The sequence below is a fragment of the Aspergillus tanneri genome, assembly GCF_003426965.1.
Source record: "Aspergillus tanneri strain NIH1004 chromosome Unknown AapTan_1_pilon_pilon_pilon, whole genome shotgun sequence".
Classification (NCBI taxonomy): domain Eukaryota; kingdom Fungi; phylum Ascomycota; class Eurotiomycetes; order Eurotiales; family Aspergillaceae; genus Aspergillus; species Aspergillus tanneri.
This window is the reverse complement of record NW_022984628.1, coordinates 952,842-973,952: the sequence shown is the minus strand read 5'-3', so window position 1 is coordinate 973,952 and position 21,111 is coordinate 952,842. Positions and strand designations below refer to the sequence as shown.

Below are 21,111 nucleotides of genomic sequence, written 5' to 3'. Positions count from 1 at the left end.
ATGTTACATATATGTGTCGGTTTTGATACACCAAAAGACTTATAATATAATCGTAAAGTCTCCTAGTGTACAGCCAATGTAAAACTGCAAGACGAATATTGTAAAGTCAACTCGATAACATTGATAGAACTTCTTAAGCTCTATATGTAAACCTAACTAAAGCACCAGGCCCGCAAGTAAACCGTAGGGGATACATGATTAAGTAAACACCACCATGCCATGAAAAAATCTAAAATAAAGCATCGGTAAAGTAGCATGGTTGAAATAACGAAACTAAGTTCCGAATGTCCATCCTCCATTCAATCGCAAACGCTGTCGTTCCGCGAGATCTCTTCGGATCTCTTCCTGTGTCAATGCATCCGTCCCAGCCCAGTTCGCGCTGCTAGTCCGCTCGCGGAATTTCTTGATCTTCTTGTCCGACTTGAAGGTCTCTTCAAGTGAGAAAGGCGCGATTGGTCCGAAAATGGAATCCGCTTCCATCCCCTCCTGCCGTCTCAGGATATCCTCGAGCTCCTTTTGCTGGGCCCACTTCGGCACGGGAAGCATCTCCGCGTCCGAATCCTCATCCTCGCTATCCGTAGCAATTTCTGGGAGATGTATGTTCTCGCCGTTGGGGTACTGGGGAGATGGCTTCGGTGGTGCCTTCTGACTAGGTCCCGGGGTCTTATGAGGGCCCGGCTGAGACGACGGATTGGAGGACTCCGCGAAGGGAATCTTCGCGGTTGTGTATTTTGCCATGTCCATTGGATGTGCGGGTCGCTGAGGCTGGGCAGTCTTAAAAATCGACGACCCGGACTGGTGTGATGTAGAAGGTCGAACGTGGCTGAAAATAGAAGGCTTTGTGGGCTCCTAGACCTTGAGGTTAGCAAAGCTCATACAGGTATACTGCCAGGTATAGCTCAAGAAGTCTTACTTTTCGAATACTTGACTCTTTTCGGATGTTGGATTGGCGAATCGGGGGAGCCATTGTGGGCCGCATAACAGAGTTGTGCTCGTCTTCAGTCCTTCGTCTTTTGGTCTCCCCAGACGGCTGAATAGTGTTAGTTTTTGACGCTGGAGGCCGATGGCTTGCTTCTTCATCCAGCCCTCTCTTAGGTGGCTTGGCCGGGTTGGGCTGAGGCTGGTTTATCGAGCGACCAAATGGTTGAATAGATCCAAGTCGTGACGCAGGCCGGGCGGAGGGTGGTGCTGTGGTCGGTACCTAGCGATCTTCATTAGCATGGTTTACGCATTAACGACAATCATCATCTCATTACCTCATTCGCAGGCTGTTGGCTTCCTTGCCTTTCCAGCCGGCGGGCATTCTCCAATCTCCGTTTTTCAATTGCCTGCATTTGGGCTGCCTTCTTGGGATCCTCTGAAGCAAGACGTTCCCGTCGCTCAGCTTCTGCCCGGCTTCGCATCTCTTGCCGACGCGCCTCTTCCTGTTGCTGGGCAGCGCGTCTGCGTTCCAATTCACGCCTCTGCTCTTCTTTACGTCGTGCTTCGCGTTCTTCTTGCTCCCTCTTTCGTTCACTCGCAAGCTGTGCTTTCCTTTGCGATTGGCTGGAAACAGAGCTCTTGAAACTGCTATTCGATGATGCCGTGTGCAATGATGTGTTGCTTGCCTTTTTCTTTAGCGAGGGTTGCTTTGATGTCGAAGCTGGCGCGGGGGCAGGAGCGTTAGGTTCCGCAGCGCTGGAGGCGACTGAAGAGGATGCTAATGGAATCTGCCGAGAGAGCGCACTTCCGACACGGATAGACACAGGCTGAGGCTTGGGCTTCTGCAAAGTGTCGCGGTTAGGTTTGAGTGGGCGACGATCGTTTTGTTTTAAAGATTGTTGTTGCGACGAGGCCTGGGAGGTGAGTTTGGAAGTTGCCTCGTGGCCTATCTCTGGCTCCTTTGATGACTGCTTTTGCACCTGTGGCATCTTCGAAGGACCGATGGACATCGACGTTGGAGCTGAACGCTCCTCGTGCTCAGCCCAAGATTTCTCCTTGGCGTCCTTCAGCTGAGCCGCCCGCTGTTTCTCCTGCTGTCTAGCCTGCTCTGCTTGTTCTTCTTCACGTCGGTGGTCCTCGAGTTCCTTCTGTCTACGTCGCTCTTCCCGCTCCGTGGAACTCCGGGTCTTACGGCCCTCCGGCCTGGGACTCGAAGACTGAGTCTGCTGTGGCTGCTTGTCACTGGTTGTGTCCGTTTGAACATGCCCACGGGGCTGAATACTTCGCTCGCTAGGTGAGGAAGCTTCCATCTTGGCGGCTGCTGAAACGCCTGCGGCATTCGTAAAGAGACCTTTGGCGGACCTAACAATAGATTGTAGCCTTGACTTAGACGCACTCAGAGGGCCATCCTCCTGGTAACTGGGCGAACCAACTGGCGTGGTGGACATGTGAGCATCGTTATATGAGACGGATTCGCCTTTACGATGGCTCAGGCGTTGCGGGGATGAGTAGGTTGGCGTAGATGATTTCCCGCGAGTTTCTTCCGAAATCTGTTTCGCGCTGGTCCTAAGTTTCTCCCCATCATTTGCGTTTTCCATATGGGCATGGAGAACAGTGTTCTTATCGGTGTTTCCTCTAGATTCAAAGCTTGAGGTCTTCTCTCTGGGATCCTTTGTCAGGGACTTATGCGCGATTGTCCGATAGGGCGAGTTCAAAGGCTTGATCCAGTCATCATCGACATCCATAGATTCCGATGCGGTAATTTCACGAGGCTTCTGGCTGGATTCCTCGGGTCTTGCGTCTGGCTTACTTGTAGGAAGTTCGGGGTAGGACACCTGTACAGAAGATAAACCCGGGGCGGAAGGGATAGACTTCGTGGGCCGTGACGGCTGGAGTTTGCCAAGCATGCTGATCTTTTCATGTAGCCTCTGAGTTGACGACTTACTGTGTAATTTGGTGGCCTGGGTGTCTATGCTTGAGTCTTCATGCGCTGTTGCCATGTTTTCGCCGACGTCCGCCGTTTCGTTTTGTGACGGATTCTCATCAACGGCTGCTTGGGTCGTTCTGTGTCCACCTGTCTGCCTACCAAGATAGCTAGAGCCTCCAATACTGTTTAGTTTAGAAGTATCAATGTGACTTGTCCGGGAAATTCTCGATCCGCCCAAACTTTTCTTCGTAAGTGGTTCACGTGCAGGAAGCGACGCAAAAGAAAGGCTGCTCTTGCGGATGGGGGGCCGCTCTGGGGTCGAGCCGTCCGAAGGGGAGCCAATTTCATCGAGCTTATCGAGAGCCATTTCATTCTTGCCATCGTGTTTTTCTTCAGGCTCTTCAGGCTGGACCGAAGGAATTTTTACTGGCGACGACTTTATGTCGGCTATCTTATCCTCTAGATTTGATTCCGGCTCTGAGTTCTGTATGAATTTCGGCTCCTGTTCTTCCTCCTGCCGCTTTTCCTGTTCTGGTTCTGGAGCTGGTTCCTGCTCTGCTCGATGGCTAGACGTAATAATATGCACTGGGCTAGGATTTGAGATTGGTTCTGGTCCTTTTCTCGTCGGTTGAGTCTCAGGAGAGTGCGCTTTTATGCTTTTCTTTGGTGTTGGATCAACATAAATAGGCTCAGCTGTCTTACTACGCTGGCGTACATCCTCCTGGGCGGAGTGGAAAGAGGCCCCTGTTGTGCGACGCTCAGGAGAAGAATGATGTTCCTGTACTTCTGGCTCCTGTACTTCTGCTGGGCTGGGCTCCCTCTCGAACGGCTGGGTCGATGGCTGAGACTCAGGTTGTACCTGAGTCAAGATCATGTCATCTTCACCATCCTCGTCCGGCATACCATGGTAGCCTGAATCCGTGTTGTATTTAGGGAATGAGTTAAGGGTTTTGCTTAGGTCAGGATACTCAGGATTCGAGGTACCATCCGTAGCGTTTTTGGCTTTCGTCGGGCTGGGGCCCGTGGAAGGAGGCGCGGTGGATTTGGTAGGCGAGCGGTGAAATGCTGGGCTGGCATTAAACTTATTCTCAAATCGGTTATGCGACGATGAGAAGACTTCGCTCAAAGGCTAGAGGATGGTTAATAAACGGCCACAGGCAACTTGAGAGGAAATAGGATACGTGCCAGTCGGTTCTCGTTTGCATCTCGTTTCCGCGCTGTTCGTGGTGTTTTGCCTCTTAATTTCCCAGGGGTCTTAAATGCTTCTGCGAAATTGCTGTGCAGCTGTCAGTATGGGCAGTGATGCACGGAATATGTAGGTCACCACAGACAATTGATTGTTGGAGAAGATCTCAGCCATATGTTCATTCAGCCAATCCATTTCATGGCGCACTGGATATTCCACCTCTTCCATCTCCTGATTCACCAGCTGCATCACATTCTCCTTCTCCGTCGAGATCCATGCTGCAGAGCCCACCGACTTCTGCGCCCTCGTGCCTGCAGCAGTCATGGCGATGTAAACAAACACTACTCAACAGGCGACAGGGCAGGAAGGGGGCAAAAGTGCCTCAAAGGGGGTCAAGGGCAAAGCAGGCCATGTACTAGAAGTCGACAAGGAATATGAGAGACATAGAATGGGCGGCGTGTAGACTGTGGGGGAGGCTGTGGGCTGAGATGGTCCGTATGTCTTGTCGGGAGTCGAAGCATCAAAACATCGGATACGCGTGGAGTCCGCCTGATCACGTGAACATATTCGTCACGGAATGCTGCCTCATTTTGCAGGCACCAATAATTTCTCTGGATGCACTTTCTTTCTTTTTGTTTTACTATGTTTCCTCAACCGTGGAATAAGACGGTTCCCGTAACTTTGCCCGATTAACCGTGGAAACCTACGAGCAGATCGGCCTTCTTAATGGAGAATGGGACCAAGTATAAGGTGATGTAACAATCAAAAGACAAATATATTATCAAACAACGATCCGGTCTAGACAGACAGGCAGGTAGATATTGTAGACTGCCATCTGGTACAGATAGTATGTCGTCCATATCTTCGCACGAATGATGTTACCTATGGTATATAGGGAGTATCTGTACTATATACGGAGTACCGATGTGCTGAATCAACAGCTATCCACCTATATAGCGGTAAGTATGGAGGCCGCATAGGTTTAGCTTTTTACTGGTCGATCAGTTGGAAGAACCCCTTGCATGCGATAGTTCTACGCAGCATATATGTGGGATGAAATGATGCATTCACTGGTGTCTATTGTTCTTGTTCTCAGTCCCATCTAAACCAGACCGACGTAGCCGTTATCACATGCCGACCGGTCTAGGAGCCAGAGTTCCCAACAAAAAGTTGCAGGAAGATGGGTGCTTAATGAGGGGGAAATCATTAGAAATCCTGGTAGTATTAGATCAGGGAGGGGTTCGTGCAGTTCGTAGTATGAAGTAGAAAAGAGACAGGGATTTGGCGATATATTTAATGGCGGAGTTGTGAGGCAGCCGGGACCCAAAAAAAGCACCCCATAGGACTCTCGCTTGTTAATTGCATCACCCTATCCTCTTCTTTCATTTCTCCTATCTTTTCCTCCCGATCTGCCATCCCTCACGTCACCAATCTTCGACACTTTCATCTATTTCTCCGTCCCTCTTCTTTCTTCCATTCATTCTGTCCTTTACAACTGTGCCTTTTATTTAGTTTCCTTTCCCCCAGGCTTCCTGCGGAACGCCGCCCCTTCTTCCCTGTATTTCTAAATTCTCTCACACACACGCGCACAAACGCACACGCACATACAATCTTCTGACATGGCCGACACTTCAAGCCCCGGTTTTGTGAGCTACCCCAATACGAGCGGGGGAAGTAAGGTATGTTGGGATAGCTGTTATGCTTGAAATATAACTTACGGAAGACGAACTGAAACTGACTGTGTATCGCCAGTTCTTCCTCTTCAAACTCTTCAAAGACCCTCGAAATGTTACACAAAGCTGATTTAGATTTTCGCTTTTAGGCATCAACAATGCCGTCGCGAAGGGTACCACCCCAGTCTTCCCGCTACCTACGAAATAATGATAGAGGAATTGACGGTTTGCTTCTGCAGGTCCCATAGCTAATAACATCAAGTCTGAGGCACCCGGACAAGAGCTTCGAGATTTGAAAACTTCGCGGTTGACGCCCCCGGTTACCACTGCGACTGGCCAGCCCCTGACCCGTACGTTGTCAAAATCTACGATCTCCCGAAATTAGTCGACTAATGACTTCTAGATTACCATTCCTTGATGTACAGCCTCTTGAGCGTGAGTATTAACCGACCCGCTACTGAGTCCTACCGCCCCGATTCTAACCCGTCCAGTGGGAGCAACCGCGGGCCACCGCTGCGTCATTTGCGACCGTTGTCAGCTTCATACTTGCCGCCCGTTATCTACCTCTCCTCCGCTGGCTCTTCAAATTCATCTATCTGTCCTTGGGATGTGAGTCTTGGAAATTCAAGCCGAAGCAATCGAGCATGTTACTGACCTTTTATTTTCTTTTTTCAAGTCATGGCTACTGCGGAAATTGGTGGTCGAGTTGTTATGTCGCAAGGTCTCGCCAAGTCGTTCCGCCCCCGCAAGTATTACACCGTTCCCAAGGAATATCTAGAAGCAGTGATGGAGGACCTTGAGCAGCTTCTCGATTTTGTCTTGTTAGAATTCCAGCGCATTCTGTTCGCGGAGAACATCGTCCATACGGTTGCTGTATGTTTCACTAAACGCCATATGACTAAGTTGAAGTAACGTCGAGGGGACTAATGGACATATATAGGCCTTCTTTGCTACTTTCACTGCTTACTGGCTGATCAAGTTCCTACCCTTCTGGGGATTGTCCCTTCTCGCTGTTACCATTGCCTATATTGGGCCATTGGTGTACATGAACAACCGTGAAGTTATTGATGCGCATATTGAACATGCCCAGGGGGTCATTAATGCCCAGGCACATCAATTGAAGGACCTCGCAGGGGAACGAACTGCCCATGCGACGGGTATTGTGAGGCAATATGTTGATGATTATAGCGCCAAGGCTCAGGAGTATATCGGCCAGCGTCGTTCTGCGTCACCCGAGATGACCAAGGTTCCTAGCACCGTCATCAAGAAGGAACCCGAACCCGAGCCCGCATTTACTCCTTCCGACTTCCCCGAGGCACCCAAGGATGAGCCAGTGGCGGAATCCTTTGAACTCCCCCCTCAGCCAGTGGAGAAAGAGCCTCTGTTGACAGCTTAATGTTGCTGCTATGCTGAGCTTCCTCGTCCTGGACTTGCCCTGTCAACTGTTCATGTCTTGGCGGGCAAGGATGATGTCGTGGAAAGTGTGGAAATGTAGGAATTGTAATAAAGAATGAGACAGAATGCTGAATGTAACCTTTTTTTTTTAAAAAAAAAAAAAAATTAAAAAAGGAGACAAAAAAAAGCAAGGTGTTGTGGCATCGGGATGGATAATTTGGGATGTACGATGACAAAAGCGGAAGCGTACAATATGTACAGAAGGGACCGAGAGGCGTACAATAAGCGCGTGAATCAGATCGTGAAGGAAAACCCCGGACATTAGGTGCTACTGGAGCAATGAACATACGTCTTTTTGCTGATATGTGGATATTTTCTGAATGATTTACTGGTCCTTTCCCATTTTATTTTTCGATGCATGTTCTGCCAATATTTTCGTAGCGTACACCGTATGTGCTTTTGCATCTCAACCCCTGCTATTATCTATGTTCCGTCTGATTGCAGCTTCTGCTCTGTATGTTCTGTATGTTCTTCATGCCGATACATGGGTTGCTTCGTTTAGATTGTCGAATAAACCAATGCGACTTCTAAGAGGGAAGCCCAAAAGGGTAAGCACTGTACTTACTATGGTTCTATCTTTATCTCTGAGTTACGGGGACGGTTGGTCCAGGAAAAATGTCCGCGTTGTGCGAGTCACAGTTGCATATCTGGTAGTATTTTTGTGTGCCAGCTCAGAAAGGGACTAGTGTACCGGACTATCTTCAAGGACTTGTGTGTTTTTTTCTGGATACTGGATAGGCATGCTTCCATGGCAGTGGGTATCGGCATTCCTCAGATATCGGCCAACCTATCCTTGTTCCGATCACTGCAGTCCACCTGCCCCCTGCAGGACATTCTTTGCACTGCGTTTAGGATTCGATCAAGTGCCTATTCCCGGATCCCCGGTAGAGCAGATCAGCGAGCATGGGCGTTCCGTCGGATCTGAGCACGGCATCAGCGGAATGACTTCGCTTACCCCAGATCGACGGATGTCACACAGGTGTCCCCAGTCTGTTTTATGATGCCGATGGAGACAGGGATCATCCCGCAAAAAGGAGGACCGGGAATTCTTCGCGCGATGGGTCTGCAAATAGAGGTAGCTCAACAATGACGGTTGTTTAATTAGCAGGGGCTTCTAGGGTTGATCCTTGTACTCCTGAAGAAGAGACTGGCGGATGTCTGCCCATGGATACTCGGATGAATGCCTGCAATTGAGCCGGTAGGTTTTCCATTCAATTTTATTGTTGATGATTGTAGTTGGAAATCCACGCATGTTATTGGCTGACTCGTGCCCGCATCTGCTCATGGACCTGACTAATGGTGTTTGTTTAGTTTGCATATGCTCTGACTGGCAACTGCCTTTGCTTTCTGAACTCTGGTTCATCCGTTGACCTCCATCGCATCATCTATCTCTTGCGTCCTATGAGTGCACTCGGTGATGGCCTAGATGATCATCTTTGCACAGGCTCAGTGAGATTCCTGTACTACTGCGAGCTGGTTATTACAATGCGTTGACGCAATATGCTGTCCTACAAAACCAGTAACCACTATCCCATGTTTATTTGGCCCTGGTACTGGAATTGGAACTCGCCCTCTTTTTTTTTTTTTTTTTTTTTTTTTTTTTTTTTTTTTTTAAAAGTCCCATTTACGTATATGAAATTTTAACTGAATCAACTGAAATTGAGGGGATGAATTTTGAAAAATTGTTTGCTAAAATATTTTTAGTCCAAAGCTTTCGTATGTCTCGGATGCTAGGCTTCTGTCGTTTTCTAGATCTTCCACTGTGGATGAGTCTGATCGACAAGGAAGCTTTCCTTGGTTTTCTTTTACATTATTCCTTCTAGGATAATAAGCCTAGCCTCCTGTTATGGCGCTCTGGTGATGAAGTCTTTTTTTTATTTCTCTTATTTGTTATTATTATTGTTCTCTTCTTCCTAGCTAAGGCAAGTTGCATAACCCAAAGAGTGATGGCTACTTTCGTTCTTTCTTTTGAAGAAGAGCACAATGACAAGGCAGGCCTATAGAATCCGAATGTGCTGAGAGTTCTTGATTGTGGGCTAGACAAATCGGCAAGACAAGACTTCCAGAACGCCACCGACGAGTGGGACCGCTGCAGAGAAGCATGCGTGGAAGATTCCCTGGCCTATTTTGCTATTTGGATCATCCTGAAAAACCCGTTACTTACATCTACCCTATTTGAATGTGAAGGTTGGTTTCATGACCTGTACAGGCCGCAGTCTTATCGATATTGAGCAACCTAGTCAATGAACGGGTGTCACGGTTAGGGAAGTGAGGCTTGAACTGAACTGGGATGAGTTCTTCATGGGTGCTGCGGCGTCGCCTGACGAAGAGAGGGGAAAGGGAATGACTCCATGCCCCTTGAAAACTTTGGATGTAACAACCAATATCAACCTTGGCATTCCTAGTCAATTGTCTGTTCAGTGGCAGTAGTTTTGGGCTTTGTCTAGAAGGAGTGGCTGATACCCAACGATCAGTTGAAAGCTTATGGAAAAGGCAATCTACATAAATTCTTTCTTGCGGTAAAGAATTCCCTTTATAACTGTGAATGGTCATCCAGTTGGAAAAGCAGCAGGGCAAAATGAAAAAAAAAAGTCTTGTCTATTAACCATTAGGAGCTAAGTCAGTGGGACTCTTTAGTTGGCAGCACCAGCTGGGTTGCTGTCATACAGGAAAAAGTGTCATGCAGCCTTCCGTGGTCTCAGACCTCCCTGATACCCGCCTCGTCGAGCGAACGCCGTTGGGCTCGTCTGATCATTGGTCATCCGCCTCTGAAGGCTCATTCTTCCGGTTGCTCCAACGGCGGCTTCTACTTGGTGTCGAGGCCACGGACATGGGTGGACTGATATCGATCCCGCTGGTAGACTTAACTTATCCCCCAAGTATCCAAGTCGGTACCGGAATAAGTCGAAACTGTCAACTACAAGAAACAGAGTGATCACTGCGATACAAGTGTCTGTGGATACCCTTTTAGGTTCCATGGTTTCCTTTCCCCTTTTAGGCTTACGCTCGTCAGACCGCCGTCTCCATCTGTTTGCATGGGTAGAGAATCTGGATCATCCCAAAAGCCATTGAGCTGGTTTCAATTACAGCCAACCATGCAAGACCTCCACATGGTGGTAGCAGTCCCTGAAACGTGATCTACCTTGTCTCTCCTGTGGTTCTGCGTCATCTCCTGTCTTGGGTAACTGCAGATGGACGAGTGGAACGGGTGAAGCCTCGAAAACCTGGAGGTGTGCGTTACTTTTTTATTTTGCGAGGGAAACAAGCTGCCGTCAGTCAAGTACTGTTATAGAACTAGCGCCAGTTGGGGGAGGGGAGAAGCCGATGCAAAATGGTTTAACCTGGGGGAAGGGAAATTTTTGCCATACTCCAAATGGGCCTGAGGTATGGCAAGATGGACTCGCCGACTCTGTATGGTCCAATCTGAAGTGTGCCTCGTGATGTGCCTCCTTTGTCCAAGTACCGGGAGAATGTTTCTCATGCCGAAGGCTTCAGTCCATCCAAGACACCCGCCCAACCTATCTGTCCAGAATAGGGTCCCATCCTAAGTCCATGGTTCACCGCTGCTCTGTATGGCACACCCTTCCCCATTCTTGCCTCGAAAGTAGATTGCACGCGGACGAAATTCTCACTGAATAGGACAAACAGAGGGCAACCATTGGGATGCTTTCATCATATGCCGTTAAGTATCCACTCTTTGGGGACATTTCCGAATAGATGAGCGTGGGAAAGGAGGTGAGTGTAGCTCATGATTTTCTGAGACCTTGTCTTTTTTTTTTTTTTTTGCTCTCCCGCTTTATTTATTTATTTATTTTTTATTTATACTAATCTTAATATCTCCTTTTATTCCGTTTTGGCTAGCCTGATGATGCTTAGGACGTTACGGTGAGCTAAGATACCCGTGCCCTGATATCCATTCCATTTCCCTTTTGTTACCATTATCTCTCATTTTTTGACATTTGCTAGACCTTCTAGAACCCGTCTCCCGGTGTCTTAGGATAAGAAAAGGGCAGATTTGTTTGGCTTCGTACATTTTCATCTTCTTCCCAGATAAACCCACACTATTCATCTCGATTTTTTCCACCGTTTTAGTATCGCTGGTGACCTTTCGTCAGTCCTTCGAGAGGGACTGGCTGATGCTATTCCTGTGACTGTCTATATAACGTCTACGCATCATCTTCCCATGGCGTCTATCGAATCGCTCTTGAACCCTGTGCAAGATCTGGAACGGCTTTGTCTTCCAAGTCCAGCGATGACGAGCTCAACGAGCACGATGGCATGTAGGGTGTCTCGTCCAAAGAGGGAAAAGATCGCGAAAGATGCTGCTGTTTTTAAAGAAGACACATTCAGAGGCGAGGTGCGATACCCACCCTGTGAGCAACGTGATGAAGAGTTGGCTAGAATTCATCGCGAATTCGAACTCTACCCTATGGGTAATATTGATCGTTTTCCGCGCCACATCCCGTACAACAGCGACAAGAAGACTTTTCAGGAGCGGACTGGACGCGAGAGCTTTGAAGGTAATTCCGATATACTACGTCAGGAATCATGAACCGTGCTGAACCTTCCCGTAGTTCTGCAGTATACATTCAAGATCCCTGGTGAGGACAAAGAATGGACAGTGATGTGGGATTACAACATCGGTCTTGTTCGAACAACGCACCTCTTCAGATGTCTGGATTACTCCAAGGTTAGACCATTCAACACCTGACGAATCTATTCAAGATTAACTCTATCCTTAAGCTAACACGAGCTAGACCACCCCAGCCAAAGTGCTGAACTCCAATCCTGGTCTTCGCGACATCTCCCACAGTATCACAGGCGGAGCTCTTGTAGCTCAAGGTTCGTACAATTCTCCTAGCCACAGTGCATAAAACAAGCAGTCGAAATAAAGCCAAACGCTAAGCAAATCCCTAGGCTACTGGATGCCATTTGAAGCCGCCAAAGCAGTCGCAGCGACGTTCTGCTGGCGAATCCGACACGTACTCACGCCACTCTTCGGCATCGACTTTCCAGACCTCTGCATCCGACCGGACGACCGCGGCCGGTACGGGCGTATGATCATCGACCGGGCGATTGTGCACAGAGCGACCGAAACCGCCAACTTCTATCGACTGCTGGAGCTCCGTTCGCCACAACCACAACCGCACTCACACCCACACCCTCAGCAACAAGCACTACTCACCTCGCGCCCAACAGGAGGATGTCGAACTACCTCGTCAACAACCCCAAAGCTATTTGGGAAACAACACCAACACCTCCCAAAATCCATCCCTCAGCACTACCAACACTTTCTTCAGCATCAATCTGACTACGCCGAGAGCCTGAGTGGATACGGATCTTCACCCGAGTACAGCGCCGGCACTAGCTCTACAGACACATACTGTGTGTCTCCGGTGAGTCCTTTCCGGAATACATTCACGCCGGTGAATACGCCGCGTAGCACGGAAATCATGGTACGAGGAGGATCGCGGAAGCCTTCATCTTCACCAAGAGGGATTCTTACCTCATTGCAGAAGATGGCTCTGCCAAGGATGATTGTCGTCGACGGGAGTGATGGAGAAAGTGGCTGCTCCGAGAGGACGACATCGTCGTCGACAACGACGACGATGTATTCTTCATCGATGACGTTCAATACACCCAGTGATCATTCGGAATATGACGAAGACGACGACGATGATGAAGAGGAGGATGGTGGTGGTGGTGGTGGTGGTGGTGGTGATGATGATGATGATGATGATGATGATGATGATGATGATGATGATGACTACCGAGACAGCGAGGATGATGCCCACTCCCCAAGTAAGAGGGCTAGAGCATGTCGGATGGAAACGCGATTTCGACGAAAGACCAGCACGACGTTGTTCGCGCGCGAAGTCAAGGCGGCGCATGCGCTGCTCAGTCTGCACATGCAAGAGGCGACAGGCAGTGACGAAGAGGAGACAATGATATGGCGAACAGCCAGTGGACGAAAGAGACGTAGGGCATCAGCCTGATTCATTTTACCACAAGCTGTGAACGTGAATAACGAAGAACGAAAAAATAGAAAACAAAAAAAGAAGAGAAAAATAGATAGGAACGGCGTTTACTTGGGGTTTGGCTTCATCTAAGATTGCCCATTAATTCTCACCAAATCAATCCATCTATCTATTTATCTATTATTATCTATCTAACTGGCTATGCATTTTATCCCAAAAGCCACCATAACATAGATCGTAGAATATAATCACGAAGTAACCGCAAACCGACTCCAAGTCCGAATCACAGGCTCAAAGTGCCAAAAAAAAAATAGGGTACGGGGCCATCACCGCATTGATACAACCCAGGCTAGTCAAGGTCCAATGCACTCCCATATTAGCGTAGAACGGGATCCCAACGACGGCCATCCCTCCTGCCGCGGTATTTCTCGACACCGTCATGGACCCCAGAGCCGAAGCAGCGTAGATGTCATACGAGTCGATGATGTACATATACGAGGAGAAGAAGACGCAGATCGTACCGAACCCAAAAACTGCAGATGCAATGATAGGTGACCAGATGGATATATTACTTATTTCTCTTTGTCAATACGTGTAACCTTTACTAAGGTCAACAGGTGGGGAAGGGAGGGGTTCATACGTAGCTCGTCCATCCCATCCAGAACAACCCGATTGGAATGGTGGGAGTGCCAAACATAGCGAACCAGAGACGGTTTTCAGGACGAGTATTATGTAAGTTTCCTGGTTTTGTATCTCCGTTTTCATTGGCGTGTGTGACCGTGACCAAGACCAAGTTGTCCATTGAGGTAGTCGAGGTAGAAGCAGCAGCAGCGAGGAATTCTCGTTTCGCCCAGTGGTAAGTCAGTGGGATGAGGAGAACCGCGAGTAAGATTCCGATGTACACGGCTTTCCAGACGATACTAGTAAGGCTTTGCGAGATACCGTGGATGTCAATGAAGATGGACGAGTAACTGTCGAAGGTAAAGAGTACGATGCAGATGATGGTCCTAGACCGGTTAATGCCAGGTCCTAGAGAGACAGGTGGTACGGGAGATGGATGGATTATATGTACAGAGAAATACGCAGAATAATGGGCTCATGTATGGCGAGAGATACTTGACCACCGCAAGCGGGGACAATACACAGAAGAGAGCAGTTTTCTGAAGACCAATTTCCGAGTGATACTTCTCGTCGCCGGTGACGGAGCGTAGATGCTGTGCTTTCCATTTCAAGATGAGTGGACCGTAGGTTTCTCGTTAGAAGAGTAGGACTACAACGAGGATGAGCCCGGACATGATGAGGATGATCCAATTGGTCCAGAGAGGCAATCACGGGACCGAGACAGGTCCGCCAAAGGAGAGAATGGCGTGGACAGGGAAGGTGAGGGTTTTCTCGAGCCGATTCCACAAGTCTGCAACGGTGCCTCCGGTGCAGGTAAGAGATGGGCAGCCGAATACGCCGGCCAGGACGCGGAAGGCTAGCTGGGCGCCGATGTTGGGCGCCAGACCAGACGCCATGATGAAGATCATGAAGACAGTCAGAGATCCCACCCATGTAGACGGCATTGCAGCTGAGGATTTCCGAGAAAGGTCCCGAGCTAGAGAGCCCGTTGCAAACCGTGGCTAGGGAGGCCACTACGCCACTGACGTTGAAGGCCGTGCTGTTCTGAGGCAGTACGCCTGCCTTGATCGACGATGCTGCTACCACAGCAAACGCCATGGCGGTGACGATTGAGGTTGCCGTGACCCGGGTCCTCATGTGATAGTTGTGAGGGTTCATGGGGTCTCCATCATGTTCCCAGCCAACCATAAAGACTGACGCTGACGACCCGTCGTCATCCAAAATATCCCTGCGCTCGATGCCAGCAGCATGGGCCGTCCGTCTAGGAGCTCATCTTTGGCCTCGAGCACATCAGGTTGCCCCGATTCCAGTTGTTCCTCGGGCTGTCTGCGCACAATCTGGCCGATGCGGGGGTATTGGAGATAAGCCTGCATGGTGACAAGTTAGTTGCGAACCATGTGCATTGGATAAGAATACCGTCGATTTTAAGAAAACCTACCTACCTAATATACTAATATTATACCCCATGGCGGGCCCCTGCCGGGTTTTGGTCCAAGTGCAAAATTTCTAAACCCGCAAGCGCAAAGACTAATCGGTCAAGCCGAAGGCATAGAACCGATAAGGAGAGGCAACATGTGGGGCGGAGGAAAGAAAGCAGGTCGATGCTGTCCAAATTGTCGGCCGAAGGAAGCGAAAGTCGTCGAGCATATATATATACCCGGATGGACTTCCAGGAGGTCGGCGCCGAACAGTCGAGTCTTATTCTTCCGTATTTATCAGTCGGAATGAGACTAAAGAAATTACAGTGTTAGCAATAGAGAGGATATGGCTGATATTTATAAGTACCTCTATTCTAAATCTTCAGACTTGGGCCTTATTCTGTTTGAACCTTCTTTTTATTTTCTATTTTCTCATTCTTTATGTACATTGGGAAACCCGGCTTCGTCCGGCTCACGCCCAAGTGCTGCGTATAGATTATTCTCATGCCTGAAATCTTGTTTTGCAAGCGGAAGGCCTTATCTTACTGTTTTATCTCTTTGTCCGGTATAATTTAATTTAAAAAGCTTCAGCCCTTATAATACGGCGACTTAAACCAGCTTCTCTGAGCACAATTTGTGTAATACGTGTAGAAAACGATAGCTATTTACTGACTCTAGTCATCATTGAGTAACATTAACATTCTTATTGTTTCTGTACGCATTGAATGCCTCCGGATAACACATGTTCAGGCTTAATTGGAAAGGGGATAGTGAACTAGTTGGTAATTAAAAAAGTTAGCTACTCTACTCTAACAGATCTTAAAGCGTAGTATACTATCTAGAAGACGGGACAGAGGATCAGTCCTTTAGTTATCTTTTGTAAATAATACTATGATGGATAAATCAAGCATACCTCAAACCATTCTAGAGGCATTCTGTGTAATGGGGAACGGTCTTTCATCTCATCACTTATTTACAGTAACTAAAAGAAGTAAAAGAAGAAGACAAATTAAAAAAATGAAGGAAAGAAAAAGAGACCGGAATCAGAGAACGCTTAACGTTCTTTCTCCACCCCTTACTCACTATCATCGTCAAAATCATCCCCCGAGTCACCACCTCCATCCTCCTCACTGTCATCTTCAATCACGTACGTCTTCTTCGCCGCTGCCGTCCGTCGCGCAGGCCGACTGGCCGTCTTCCGTGCCGCGGGACGCACTTCCTCATCCGAATCGTCGTCCTTCTTTCCTGCGGGCGAATCCAAGATGTCATTGGCCATGGCATCAATGTCGTCATCCGACAGATCGTCCGCCAGCTGCTTCTTCTTACTGGCCTTCTTGGCTTGTTTGGCTGCGTAAGCCTTGGCTGCAGGGGAAAGGGTCGTTTGCTTGGTGGCAGAAGCACTAGCCTTAGTAGCAGTAGCGGCGTCCTTCTTCGGACGGCCCCGCGTCTTCGCGGTGGATGATTTGGCCGCTGTGGTCGTTGCTGCCTTGCCCTTGGCGGTCGACTTCGCCTTGCTAGCCACCGGCTTCACGGGCTCGCCATCCTCATCCATGTCCGTATTGTCTGACATCTTCGTGTCCTTGTCCTTGGGCTTGACATGCAGCGACCGACGGGGGGAGTGCTGCGGGACCAGCTTGCTATAATCCGTTTCGTCGGCATCAAAATCGGTCGACAGTTTGGACGTCCTGGAGCTGGACTGCAGACCGGAGCTGCTTCCCGGCCGGGACCGCTCCGAGAAGAGCAGGCGCGAATCGGAAGTAGACGTGCTATTCTTTCCCCCGATACCTTTGACCATATTGCTGACGTCACCCAAGAAGTCGTCACCGTTGTCACTGTCGGAATCACTTATGGTGTGCAACGGGGGACCACGACCGGTCCGGGTGGATGCGAGGGAGGGCTGCGCGGTAATTTCTTGAAGATCGTCATCGTCTAGTTCGTCCTCATCCTTGTCCTTGGGCTTTGCCTTGGCTTTCCCGGCCGGTCGACCTCTCTTGGGAGCTTCTTTCGACGCGCCATCGCCCGCAGCTTTGGCAGCACTCTTGGGGGCCGCTCGGGACTTCTTTGGCACGACCTCTTCGATATCGGAATCTGCCGTGTCCTTATCCTCCTCCTTCAACTTTGGGTCAGACTTGGAGCCTCCTCGGGGCTTTTTGGGCACCACTTCTTCAATATCTGAATTAGCCATATCCACATCCTCATCCTCATCCTTAACCTCATCCTTTGGCTTGGGATCTGCTGCCTTGGAAGTGCCTCGACTCTTCTTGGGGAGTACTTCCATTTCGAATTCATCATCTGAACCATCCTCGTCGGATGGAGTGGATTTGGGCTTGGCCACCGGCTTGCTTAAATAGCTACTGATAAGGCTCGCCTTCGGTTCGGCCTTCTTCTTCGCCCCGGTGGTTTTCTTGGACTTGGGAGCAGCAAAGTCTTCATCATCGGGGTCATCATCAAGGGCTGCTTTGCGTTTCCTAACAGCCAATCCCCGTCCAGATGTCATAAGCTTCGCAGACGTGCGACGGCCCATATTGGCCACCTTCCGCTGCCGCCGAGCTTCGTCGTCAATCTGGAACCGCCATTCGTTGATAAAGTCATCCAGATCCCTCCTCCAGATATCTTCTTTGGACATCTTAATCAGTGCGTCAATCTCAATCTCCTTGTCACCAATCTGGCGACGCAGCCTTTCCACACGCTCCTGCGTCAGCGACCATATGGCCATACCCAAAAGGTAGTCATAGGAGTTTGACAGGATTTCAGTGTCTTCTGCGCCTTCAGATTCCTCTTCCTCGAGAACGGACTCGGTTTCGCCCGCCTTGACAGCGTCTTTGACCTTGGGGAATGGCGTGAAACCTTTCTCCTTCAACTCGGTGACAAGGACGTTCTTCTTTTTCTTGGAAACAACCAATTCCCCATCGATGATCATCTGGACGAACCGGGCTTGATTCGTCAGTTTCTCCAGCTCCTTTTGCAGTTCGGAGAGTTGATACTGCTTCCGTCGCTCGTAGTACTTGAGGCGAACAGCGAAAAATTCCTTGAGGATGTCGTTCACGGTAGCATACTTAGTGATCCGGCCTTCCGGGTCGAAGGCCACCAAGTTTGTAGTGGCAATTGTCTTGGATAACTTGAACTTTTCCTCCAAGCCCTCGGACACGGCCGCCTTCGTATGTTTTTCGTCCATCTGGATAACAAAGTGCACCTTGGTATGTGTGTTGTAATCCTTATAATCCTTGATGAACGAAGGCGTCTTCTCCGCCTTGATTATTTCCTCCAGCTTGTCCTTGAAATCCTGAGTCCAAGTCCGGATAGGCAATTCCGTGATTTCCACCTCCTTCTCTCCGGTTTCTTTGATAATACCGCTGAACTTGTAACGGTCAGAGCCGAGGCTAGTGACTTCACCAGTGAAACCGCGGAACCATGGCTGCATGGGCTTGGCCTCCTCGCCATCCATCATGCGCTTTAGATTGTCGACAACATCCTCAGGATTGTAGTTTGGGATCGAGGAACTCCATCCAGTACCAATACCATCTGCTCCGTTGATCAAGATCATAGGAACGACAGGCATGTAGACTTCTGGCTCAATCTTCTCGCCATCGTCCTCATTGTACGAGAGAAGCGGGTCATCATGGCTATGGAACACACGCCGAGCAAATGGCGACAAACGAGTGTAGATATAACGTGCGCTGGCACAGTCAGAGCCACCCTGAAGACGACTACCAAAGTTTCCACTAGGCTCCAGGCAGTTTATGTTGTTAGATCCGACGAAAGTTTGTGCGAGACCGACAATAGTCTGTTGCAAGGAAGCTTCGCCGTGCTGATACGCTGTCATACCCGAAACATGACCTGCCAGTTCAACCACTTTCATGTCCTTTTTCAGATTGCGACGGAAACAAGCGTACAGGACTTTCCGCTGACCAGGCTTTAGACCATCAACGACAGATGGAATAGAGCGAATATTATCAGCCATACTGAAGAGGATAAGCTCTTTGTTGATAAAGTCAGTGTAGGTGATTTTAGACGCGGAATGATCCAAGAATGTGCCAGGTTTAAATCTCCGCAGCCATTCCTTTCGCTCATCGGCTTTCTTTTTGGAGAAGGCCAACTCAATCAAACCGGCCTCGTTGTCCTGGATGGTGTGAAATTCCTTCAAGTGGCGGTCGAGGTCACGGAAATAAACCTGGGCATCTTCGGTGGTGCTAGTACCCAAACCCTTGTAGTATTTGTGCTCCCAGCGTTCGTTCTGGTGGGCTTCCCTGAATGCCTCATACTCGGGCATGGTAAAGAAGGAGTGCTGCTTGGTCGGGTTCTTGGGGTCACCCTTCCACACCTTGACAATGGGAGTGATGAACTCAATAAGGAACTCGGGAATCTTCAACAGACTAGGGAACTGGGCCTGAAGAAAGTTAATGAGCAGTCCCTTGATGTGGCTACCATCGTGATCCTGATCAGTCATAATCATGAGGTGACCATAACGAAGGCCGCGAGTGTCCGTATATTCTTTCTTATGTTGTAATCCAATGAAGTTCTTAATGTTTTGGATTTCCTGATTCTTGGATATCTGGTCGAAAGAAGCATCACGGACATTGAGCAATTTTCCACGAAGTGGGAAGACACCAAAAAGATCTGGACCGACAACTGCACGCCCAGCCATTGCCAGACCCTTGGCCGAATCCCCTTCTGTCAAGATAAGAGTGCAATGATGACCTTCCTTAGTGCCTGCTTTGTTGGCGTCGGTCAATTTCGGATTGTTCATACGCGAACGGCGACCCCCATCGGACTTCTTTAGCAACTGGTCCGCCTTTTGCTGAGCAAAATGCAGAATGTTCGACATGACTTCCGTTTTCAACACCTTCTTGTAGAAATCGTCTTCCAGCACACACTTGCTGCCAAATTGGGACTGCTTGGTCGTCAATTGCTCCTTGGTTTGCGAGGTGAAGGCGGGATTAACGATAAGCGCGTTCACAAAGATGAAGATGTGATTGCGGATTTGTGCGGGCTTAAGAGTAGCCCCATTCTTATTCTTCTTCTTGACTTGCTCAGCCAGCTTGTAACAAATCTGGTCGGCAATGTAGTTCACGTGGGTGCCTCCCGAAGTTGTGGCAATGGAGTTGACAAATGACACTTGCTGGAAAGCACCATCAGACACTGCAAAACCAATCTCCCACCGGGGGTCAGGGCTACATGTGATGATTTCGTCCTTGGGTGCGGGCCCTTCATCTCCACGCTCTTTGCGAATGGCCTTGGTGTACATTTCCATGTATTTCTTGAAGTTGCGAACGGGGATGCGGCTACCATTCAGCTTCACGGCTACCTTTGCCGTTCCAGCCAAGTCATAGATTCGACGTTTTACAAGGGCCTCGAAGTCATCGTCCATACCCGTCATGCCGAACTTCGCGTAGTCGGGTTTGAAAGTAACTTTAGTGTAGTCGTCACCCTTGGCATCCGTGATCTTAGCTTTACCCATCTTCGTCATGTTGTCGGTCCACGTCTGCTTGTATCTCTTCTTCTGACTTGAATCCTGGGTTTCGATAGTGAACTCGGTGGAGAAGACGTTACAGAGCTTGGCACCAAATCCATTACGCCCACCCGTGATTTTCTGCTGACTATCATCATAGTTTGAAGATGTGAGTAAGTGGCCGAAAATCAGCTCAGGGACGTAGATCTTTTCCTTGGCGTGCATTTCAATCGGAATACCTCGACCGTTATTCCAGACGCTGATTATACCAGAGTCGCGGTCAATAGTCACACGGATTTCGTCCATGTTCTTGTCATTCTGTTTGTTATCGGCGGCGTTGACAACAATTTCATCGAAGATCTTATAGAGACCAGGGACGTAGGACACCTCTCGGAACTCCATCCCCTCCGACTCCGAGCTGTATACCCACATCTGCTGTTTGGACATCTCGGTGGACCCAATATACGTATCCGGACGTTTAAT

The 21,111-nt window shown here is 49.1% G+C and overlaps 5 protein-coding genes across 5 annotated transcripts; 2 read left to right on the top strand and 3 right to left on the bottom strand.

Annotated features, from left to right (window-relative positions):
- Positions 1–273: 273 nt before the first annotated feature.
- On the bottom strand, positions 274–4,358 carry ATNIH1004_002353 (uncharacterized protein; the record flags this gene model as incomplete). The annotated part of the gene is made up of 5 exons (XM_033567048.1): positions 274–849; positions 914–1,201; positions 1,257–3,977; positions 4,004–4,124; positions 4,180–4,358. The coding sequence occupies 5 exons, from the start codon at positions 4,356–4,358 to the stop codon at positions 274–276; spliced, it is 3,885 nt and encodes a 1,294-aa protein (XP_033429043.1).
- Positions 4,359–5,653: 1,295 nt separating this feature from the next.
- ATNIH1004_002352 (uncharacterized protein) lies at positions 5,654–7,103 on the top strand (the record flags this gene model as incomplete). The annotated part of the gene is made up of 6 exons (XM_033567047.1): positions 5,654–5,713; positions 5,970–6,057; positions 6,111–6,142; positions 6,199–6,316; positions 6,384–6,580; positions 6,648–7,103. 6 exons carry the CDS (start codon positions 5,654–5,656, stop codon positions 7,101–7,103), a joined length of 951 nt encoding a protein of 316 aa, XP_033429042.1.
- Positions 7,104–11,345: 4,242 nt separating this feature from the next.
- ATNIH1004_002351 (putative APSES transcription factor Xbp1) lies at positions 11,346–13,158 on the top strand (the record flags this gene model as incomplete). The annotated part of the gene is made up of 4 exons (XM_033567046.1): positions 11,346–11,682; positions 11,737–11,852; positions 11,920–12,004; positions 12,080–13,158. 4 exons carry the CDS (start codon positions 11,346–11,348, stop codon positions 13,156–13,158), a joined length of 1,617 nt encoding a protein of 538 aa, XP_033429041.1.
- Positions 13,159–13,774: 616 nt separating this feature from the next.
- ATNIH1004_002350 (uncharacterized protein) lies at positions 13,775–15,134 on the bottom strand (the record flags this gene model as incomplete). Its single annotated transcript, XM_033567045.1, has 4 exons — positions 13,775–14,147; positions 14,473–14,762; positions 14,788–14,893; positions 14,947–15,134. 4 exons carry the CDS (start codon positions 15,132–15,134, stop codon positions 13,775–13,777), a joined length of 957 nt encoding a protein of 318 aa, XP_033429040.1.
- Positions 15,135–16,254: 1,120 nt separating this feature from the next.
- Positions 16,255–21,075, bottom strand: TOP2_2 (DNA topoisomerase 2; the record flags this gene model as incomplete). The annotated part of the gene is made up of 1 exon (XM_033567044.1): positions 16,255–21,075. The coding sequence occupies one exon, from the start codon at positions 21,073–21,075 to the stop codon at positions 16,255–16,257; it is 4,821 nt and encodes a 1,606-aa protein (XP_033429039.1).
- Between the last annotated feature and the right edge of the window lie 36 nt (positions 21,076–21,111).